The sequence below is a fragment of the Brachyhypopomus gauderio genome, chromosome 15 (genome assembly GCF_052324685.1).
Source record: "Brachyhypopomus gauderio isolate BG-103 chromosome 15, BGAUD_0.2, whole genome shotgun sequence".
Taxonomy (NCBI): Eukaryota; Metazoa; Chordata; class Actinopteri; order Gymnotiformes; family Hypopomidae; genus Brachyhypopomus; species Brachyhypopomus gauderio.
In genome coordinates this window covers 1903619-1913618 of record NC_135225.1, presented here as the reverse complement: position 1 = coordinate 1913618, position 10000 = coordinate 1903619, and the positions used below count along the sequence as shown (strand labels likewise).

Here is a 10000-nt window from a genome sequence, read left to right as displayed (position 1 = left end):
CTCAAATACACCTCACACAGTCTCAAATATACCTCACACAGTCTCAAATACACCTCACACAGTCTCAAATATACCTCACACAGTCTCAAATACACCTCACACAGTCACCGGAACACGGCTTGACTTAGACAATAGCAAAATACTTGACTTAGCAATATTTCACCAAAGCAAATGTGATGAGTCATTCTTGATTTATGTCATCAGCTCCTCCTACAGTTTCATTGGCGAGGGACGGGTACAGTGTATGCAGGTACGGTGTATGCAGGTACAGTGTATGCAGGTACGGTGTATGCAGGTACAGTGTATGCAGCTACGGTGTATGCAGGTATGGTGTATGCAGGTACAGTGTATGCAGGTACGGTGTATGCAGGTACGGTGTATGCAGGTACAGTGTATGCAGGTACAGTGTATGCAGGTACAGTGTATGCAGGTATGGTGTATGCAGGTACAGTGTATGCAGGTATGGTGTATGCAGGTACAGTGTATGCAGGTACGGTGTATGCAGGTACGGTGTATGCAGGTATGGTGTATGCAGGTACAGTGTATGCAGGTACAGTGTATGCAGGTACGGTGTATGCAGGTACGGTGTATGCAGGTACAGTGTATGCAGGTATGGTGTATGCAGGTACAGTGTATGCAGGTATGGTGTATGCAGGTACAGTGTATGCAGGTACGGTGTATGCAGGTACGGTGTATGCAGGTACGGTGTATGCAGGTACAGTGTATGCAGGTACAGTGTATGCAGGTATGGTGTATGCAGGTACAGTGTATGCAGGTACGGTGTATGCAGGTACGGTGTATGCAGGTATGCAGGTACGGTGTATGCAGGTACGGTGTATGCAGGTACAGTGTATGCAGGTACGGTGTATGCAGGTACGGTGTATGCAGGTACAGTGTATGCAGGTATGGTGTATGCAGGTACAGTGTATGCAGGTACAGTGTATGCAGGTACGGTGTATGCAGGTATGGTGTATGCAGGTACGGTGTATGCAGGTACGGTGTATGCAGGTACAGTGTATGCAGGTACAGTGTATGCAGGTACAGTGTATGCAGGTACGGTGTATGCAGGTACAGTGTATGCAGGTACAGTGTATGCAGGTACGGTGTATGCAGGTATGGTGTATGCAGGTACAGTGTATGCAGGTACGGTGTATGCAGGTACGGTGTATGCAGGTACAGTGTATGCAGGTACAGTGTATGCAGGTATGGTGTATGCAGGTACAGTGTATGCAGGTATGGTGTATGCAGGTACAGTGTATGCAGGTACGGTGTATGCAGGTACGGTGTATGCAGGTATGCAGGTACGGTGTATGCAGGTACGGTGTATGCAGGTACGGTGTATGCAGGTATGGTGTATGCAGGTACGGTGTATGCAGGTACGGTGTATGCAGGTACGGTGTATGCAGGTATGCAGGTACGGTGTATGCAGGTACGGTGTATGCAGGTACAGTGTATGCAGGTACGGTGTATGCAGGTATGCAGGTACGGTGTATGCAGGTACAGTGTATGCAGGTACGGTGTATGCAGGTACAGTGTATGCAGGTACGGTGTATGCAGGTACGGTGTATGCAGGTATGCAGGTACGGTGTATGCAGGTACAGTGTATGCAGGTACGGTGTATGCAGGTACAGTGTATGCATGTACGGTGTATGCAGGTACAGTGTATGCAGGTACAGTGTATGCAGGTACAGTGTATGCAGGTACGGTGTATGCAGGTATGCAGGTACGGTGTATGCAGGTACGGTGTATGCAGGTACAGTGTATGCAGGTACGGTGTATGCAGGTATGGTGTATGCAGGTATGCAGGTACGGTGTATGCAGGTACGGTGTATGCAGGTACAGTGTATGCAGGTACAGTGTATGCAGGTACAGTGTATGCAGGTATGGTGTATGCAGGTATGCAGGTACAGTGTATGCATGTACGGAGCTCGGGTTTGCTTTTATTCCAGCTAAACAGCAGAGCCAATTTTAATGGCCACTGGGGGATGACAGGTTCATGTGCTGTCCTGAACCAGCAGGAAAATGTGCCCTGCTTGACCGAGCGCAGGGGAGCTGAGACCACCCAGACTTCACTGCACTCCCTCCAGCTTGGACTAACGAAGGCCTTGTGATTACAGACCTCCTGGTGTTTACAGACCTCCTGGTGATTACAGACCTCCTGGTGCTAACGCTAGCTGCTCTACCCATGTGGGCTGTTCGCCAACCAGCAAGCAGCCTGCAGTCAAGGATCTCTGTGCCCTCACACCTCTGGATCACAACAGGCCCGTCTTCATCATGTTCACGTTCGCTCGGTTCATGGCGTTGTGGGCCTCGTCCATTCACACCCTCGGTTCACACCGCTGTCCAGAGATACACTGGAGATGATGTAAAACCTGAGAGGTGTGTGTGCACCAGTGTGAAAGTTGTTGTGTTGGCCTGAACTTTACTGGATGGTATGAAAGTATAACTTTGGATGAAAGTGTCCATATGAGTAAGCATCTGTGAAGAACATCTCAATGGTTGACAGCAAGATGATCCCATTCAGAAACCACCTGCTTGGATGCAGAGAGTCAAAATCAGGCTTGAAGATTTATCTGGTGGTTACCAGTGAGTTCTAACCATCCCACAGCTGTCAAACAGCACACATGTTTATTTACACCACAGGGAACATATCACAGATGTGTTGAATGACACCACCAGTGATGTGAAGTACGTATCACAAACTCTCACATTTGATGTGCAGATAAATCTGTCGTGGTGTGAATATGACCTGAGACACATATTTAGAGGCAGAAACTGTGATCTGTCAAGTGTCTAATTTGAGCTCTGCAGTTCGTGGTGTGACAAACTCAGGGCAAGGGATATGGACACACGTGTGTGTGTGTGTGTGTGTGTGTGTGTGTGTGTGTGTGTGTGTGTGAGTGTGTGTGTGTGTGTGTGTGTGTGTGTGTGTGTGTGTGTGTGTGTGTGTGTGTGTGTGTGTGTGTGTGTGTGTGAACATGACAAAGACGTGAGCGTGGGCAGGTGTGTTTGAGCAGGAGAGGGAGAGGGACCCTCACCAGGTGCAGGAGTGCGTGAGCTGCTGTGGGGTTGATGGCCAGGGCTTCGTCATACAGGCCTTTGGCTTCACAGTCGAGGCCCTTGAGCTCAGCCAGACGGGCCCGCAGGAACAGAACCGAGGGGGAGGTGGGGAAGAGCGACCCGGCCTCCTGCACACAGAACTGGGCCTCCTTTATACGGCCATCCTCCATGAACAGCTCCCCTATGTACACACACACACACACACACACACACACACACACACACACACACACACACACACACACACACACACACACACACACACACACTCTATAAGTATCAGGTAGTCATGTTCATCAACACTCAAGAAGGAACCACTTAAGCTGATTAGGTTTATTATTATAAAAATAATAAATTATATTTAAAATGGATCTCAAATAGATTTTTACTGACAATATTATCAATGTCTTATGAAGATCATAAATTACTGTTTCATCAAAGACAAGCAATATAAAAAGAAAATACAGAATATTTTAAAGTTCATTTTTGGGCATCTTTAAAGTGTGACACTGGTTACTTAGTGTAAACACACACATTCAAACAATGGAGGATATTCATCTCTGTGTCTATATAAGGCTGTGTGTGGCTGCTATAGCATGCTGAGGAGAGGGAGTGGGGAGACACACACACACACACACACACACACACAAACACACACACACAGATCTCAGACATACACACTGTTCAAGGCTGCCGACAGCCATGTTACCACATCCTCAATAAAGGGTGTGTGTGTGTGTGTGTGTGTGTGTGTGTGTGTGTGTGTGTGTGTGTGTGTGTGTGCTTGTTTTACAGTACAGATGGGAGAATTTGGGCATGCTAACACACTGGGAGAAAATAAATATTAAAGTCTTGATCCATTTTGAACAGGAGAGAGAGAATTGAAACAGCTACAGTGCGTACAGGCCGTCAGCAGTGACACAAGCCCCACGTATCATATTACACCACAGACGCACAGCTGCACAGATCCCAGACCAGCCCACGTCAGCGCCGATTCTCCCAGCGTGAGCCAATTAACTCCAGACAGAATGTGTGGACGTAAGTGGGAAGGTGCTAGGGGCGGGGCTAGCCCTGAGGTGCTAGGGGCGTGGCTAGCCCTGAGGTGCTAGGGGCGTGGCTAGCCCTGAAGTGCTAGGGGCGTGGCTAGCCTGAGGTGCTAGGGGCGTGGCTAGCCCTGAGGTGCTAGGGGCGTGGCTAGCCCCGAGACGGCTGGGAAGCACACAATGGGCACAGCTGTAGAAAAGCATCACTGTGCCCGGGCTGAACTGGTGCCCGAAGCCATGGCGACCGATGCCGTGGCGACTGAAACCGTGGCGACCGAGGTTGTCAGGCTTGGCCGAGGATGGGGCCCATGTCGGACAGGAAATGAGCTCATGCCGAGGAATGCTGGGAATGGAGAGAAGAGGGCACGCATCCCCTGATAGGAGCCTGGGAAAGACTCTTCACACACATATAAATAATACTGAACTACCATACGGGTCATGTGAAGAGGTCAGAGAACCGCGTGGCCGTCAGGCTCTGTGCTAAAACGCTGCTCAGTACTGGAGAATAAGAGCCGGCCGGTTCGGTTTGTGCTGACAATTAAATTAAACGATAAAAAAACTGAGCAATTAAGTGAACTAAAGCTCCTCCCAGTGTTCTGTTCCCCGACAGGCCATTGGCTTAGGCCAGCGTCACCATGGTTGCTTTACCTGCTTGCAGCCAGATGCACTCCAGGGTGGTCCAAATGTAGGCAGGGCCCTGCCTGTGGGCGGGGCTAATGGCAGACACCTCAGACATGGCCTGCTCCAGCCGAGACACAGCCAGAGACGGTGTGTTCGGACAGGCTGTGGAAGAGACAACACACACACACACACACACACACACACACACACACACACACACACACACACACACACACACACATCCCTGAAGGGATAGCATGTGAAACGTGTTGCGTCAGGATTACTTTATCAGTGGCACCACAACCCCAGCAGGCCGCTACGCTTCCTGACCACGTGGGCAGCAGCTGAGCTGCAGATTCATAATGACCCAGCGTAATGACCCAGTGCAATAACCCAGCGTGATGACCCAGCGTAATGACCCAGCGTAATGACCCAGCGTGATGACCCAGCGTAATGACCCAGCGTGATGACCCAGCGTAATGACCCAGCGCAATAACCCAGCGCGATGACCCAGCGTAATGACCCAGCGTGATGACCCAGCGTGATGACCCAGCGTAATGACCCAGCGTGATGACCCAGCGTAATGACCCAGCGTAATGACCCAGCGTAATGACCCAGCGCAATAACCCAGCGCAATAACCCAGCGCAATGACCCAGCGTAATGACCCAGCGTGATGACCCAGCGTGATGACCCAGCGTGATGACCCAGCGTAATCACCCAGTGTAATGACCCAGCGTGATGACCCAGCGTGATGACCCAGCGTAATGACCCAGCGTAATGACCCAGCGCAATAACCCAGCGCAATGACCCAGCGTGATGACCCAGTGTGATGACCCAGCGTAATCACCCAGCGTAATGACCCAGCGTGATGACCCAGCGCAATGACCCAGCGTAATGACCCAGCATAATGACCCAGCGTAATGACCCAGCGTAATGACCCAGCGTGATGACCCAGTGTGATGACCAAAGCTGATGACACAGCAGCCATCCAGGCAGCACAGGTATGTCACTGCTGTGCTGTGTGCCATTAAACTGCCTGTGTGGTGATATCACACACACTCCTCCACACACACTCCTCTACACACTCTCCTCCACACACTCTCCTCCACACACTCCTCCACACATACTCCTCCACACACACTCCTCCACACACACTCCTCCACACACACTCCACCACACACACACTCCACACACACTCTCCTCCACACACACACTCCACCACACTCCTCCACACACACTCCTCCACACACACTCCTCCACACACACACTCCTCCACACACACTCCTCCACACACACACTCCTCCACACACACACTCCTCCACACACACTCCTCCACACACACTCCTCCACACACACACTCCTCCACACACACACTCCACCACACACACTCCACCACACACACTCCTCCACACACACACTCCACCACTCACACTCCTCCACACACACTCCTCCACACACACACTCCTCCACACACACTCCTCCACCCACACACTCCACCACACACACTCCTCCACCCACACACTCCACCACACACTCTCCTCCACACACACACTCCTCCACACACACACTCCACCACACACACTCCTCCACACACACACTCCTCCACACACACACTCCACCACACACACTCCTCCACACACACACTCCTCCACACACACACTCCTCCACACACACTCCTCCACACACACTCCACCACACACACTCCACCACACACACTCCTCCACACACACACTCCACCACACACACTCCTCCACACACACTCCTCCACACACACACTCCTCCACACACACTCCTCCACACACACACACACACTCCACCACACACTCTCCTCCACACACACACTCCACCACACACACTCCACCACACTCCTCCACACACTCTCCTCCACACACACACTCCTCCACACACACACTCCTCCACACACACACTCCTCCACACACACACCTCCACACACACTCCTCTACACACACTCCTCCACACACACACTCCTCCACACACACACTCCTCCACACACTCCTCCACACACACACTCCTCCACACACACACTCCTCCACACACACACTCCTCCACACACACACTCCACACACACACTCCTCCACACACACTCCTCCACACACACACTCCTCCACACACACACTCCTCCACACACACACTCCTCCACACACACACTCCACCACACACACTCCTCCACACACACTCCTCCACACACACTCCTCCACACACACACTCCTCCACACACACTCCTCCACACACACACACTCCACCACACACACACACTCCACCACACACACACTCCACCACACACACTCCTCCACACACACTCCTCCACACACACACTCCTCCACACACACTCCTCCACACACACACACACTCCACCACACACTCCTCCACACACACACTCCTCCACACACTCTCCTCCCCACACACACACACTCCTCCACACACACACACTCCACCACACACACTCCTCCACACACACTCCTCCACACACACACACTCCACCACACACACTCCTCCACACACACACTCCTCCACACACACACTCCTCCAGACACTCCTCCCCACACACACTCCTCCACACACACTCCTCCACACACACACACTCCTCCACACACACACACTCCTCCACACACACACTCCTCCACACACACACTCCTCCACACACACTCCTCCACACACACACACTCCTCCACACACACACTCCTCCACACACACACTCCTCCACACACACTCCACCACACACACTCCACCACACACACTCCTCCACACACACACTCCACCACACACACTCCTCCACACACACTCCTCCACACACACACTCCTCCACACACACTCCTCCACACACACACACACACTCCACCACACACTCTCCTCCACACACACACTCCACCACACACACTCCACCACACTCCTCCACACACTCTCCTCCACACACACACTCCTCCACACACACACTCCTCCACACACACACTCCTCCACACACACACGCCTCCACACACACTCCTCTACACACACTCCTCCACACACACACTCCTCCACACACACACTCCTCCACACACTCCTCCACACACACACTCCTCCACACACACACTCCTCCACACACACACTCCACCACACACACTCCTCCACACACACACTCCTCCACACACACTCCTCCACACACACACTCCTCCACACACACACTCCTCCACACACACACTCCACCACACACACTCCTCCACACACACACTCCTCCACACACACTCCTCCACACACACTCCTCCACACACACACTCCTCCACACACACTCCTCCACACACACACACTCCACCACACACACACACTCCACCACACACACACTCCACCACACACACTCCTCCACACACACACTCCTCCACACACACTCCTCCACACACACACACACTCCACCACACACTCCTCCACACACACACTCCTCCACACACTCTCCTCCCCACACACACACACTCCTCCACACACACACACTCCACCACACACACTCCTCCACACACACTCCTCCACACACACACACTCCACCACAACACTCCTCCACACACACACACTCCACCACACACACTCCTCCACACACACACTCCTCCACACACACACTCCTCCAGACACTCCTCCCCACACACACTCCTCCACACACACTCCTCCACACACACACACTCCTCCACACACACACACTCCTCCACACACACACTCCTCCACACACACACTCCTCCACACACACACTCCTCCACACACACACACTCCTCCACACACACACTCCTCCACACACACTCCTCCACACACTCTCCTCATCCTGCCTCCTTGGCTCTGTGTCACTGCTGCTGCCAGCAGTTTTGCATGTCTGCTTAGCAGCTCGTGTGGAAGGGTGTGTGGGTGTTTGCATGAGAGAGAGAGAGAGAGAGAGAGGGAGGGAGAGAGAGAGAGAGAGGGAGGGAGAGAGAGAGAGAGGGAGAGAGAGGGAGGGAGAGAGAGAGAGAGGGAGGGAGGAAGAGAGAGAGAGAGAGAGGGAGAGAGGGGGCGGAGGGACGGAAAGAGAGAGAGGGAGAGGGAGGGAGAGAGAGAGGGAGTGAGGGAGAGAGAGAGGGAGGGAGGGAGAGACATAGAAGGAGGGAGAGAGAGGCGAGAGCAGCAGAGGGCTAGCGGGCTACATCTGTCTGACGGTATATTCTGAGATAGAGCTGTGTGTGTGTGTGTGTGTGTGTGTGTGTGTGTGTGTGTGTGTGTGTGTGTGTGTGTGTGTGTGCTGTGTTCAGTACACTGCATGGTACATACAGTGGCCATTTCTGAATCTGAAATAGAAAAATTACTATGAGGTTAAAGTATCATGCCGACTTCATTTGCACTGATATTGTGGTAAGAATTCAGGAGCCACAGTCCTTTTTACACATTTGATTCTATTTCAGGGGATCACAAGTCATTTTAAATGTGACTATTACTGTGGCCTCTCGATGAGAAGACCAGTGCAAGGAAATCAGGTTGTTCTCAGACTGAAAAATCAGAATAAAGACAGATTAGAAATATCTGAGATTTGAGCAACTGTTGGTCCAGTGGTGAGAAGTAAGAGTAGTGACTGTAGGTGTTAAAACAGCCTGAGGAACATGCTAAACTATGTCAGTACATGACCAAAAATATCTTCAATGACAATATCAACAACACCAGTTGCAGACGAAACCAAAGAAGTTTCAGCAGACGTGAGTGTTGAGGTGAACGTGCTCTAAAGAACCTCCAACGTTCGGGATAGATGGGAAAGAGATGAACTTGTACCACAGAACGAAGAAAACGTGTAAGACAGAAGAACCAGTCATGATCTGAACAAACCTCCTTAGCCGCTGAAACGCAGGGCTGCCAGTGAACAGGGAGCTGGTGAGCTGAAAGGAACAGGAGCGGTGTGTAGACTGGGATTAAAGTATCTCACAGCCCTGCACATGGGACACGGAGGTTGAACAACGACCCTGGACCATAAGAGCAACCGTGGAGTTCAGCGCAAAACACTGTAGCGTGTATGTGCTACTGAAGACTAGACTGAAGGCTAAAACACAGCCGAGCACACCAGGACTGCTGACCCGGCCCGGCAGAACACGGTGTGTTCTTAAACTCATTACGCCACTTCATGCATGAGTTTGGTTGGACTTTTGAATCCAGAGCCAAGAGAACGCAGTGACGTGCTGACCACACTGTGGGGGCTCGTGTCCGTCAGCTCATTTGAAAGTGGACCCATATTCTTGTCTGCGGAGGGTGAAAGTGATCCCACAAACACAACCTGAGA

General features: G+C 51.9%; 1 protein-coding gene across 1 annotated transcript in view; it reads right to left on the bottom strand.

The window, feature by feature from the left end:
• The window catches only part of ttc7a (tetratricopeptide repeat domain 7A), a 35492-nt gene that overhangs the window by 5368 nt on the left and 20124 nt on the right, over window positions 1-10000 (bottom strand). Inside the window, 2 exon segments of the mRNA XM_076975130.1 lie at window positions 3039-3241; window positions 4752-4968. Coding sequence (XP_076831245.1) covers window positions 3039-3241; window positions 4752-4968 — 420 coding nt within the window.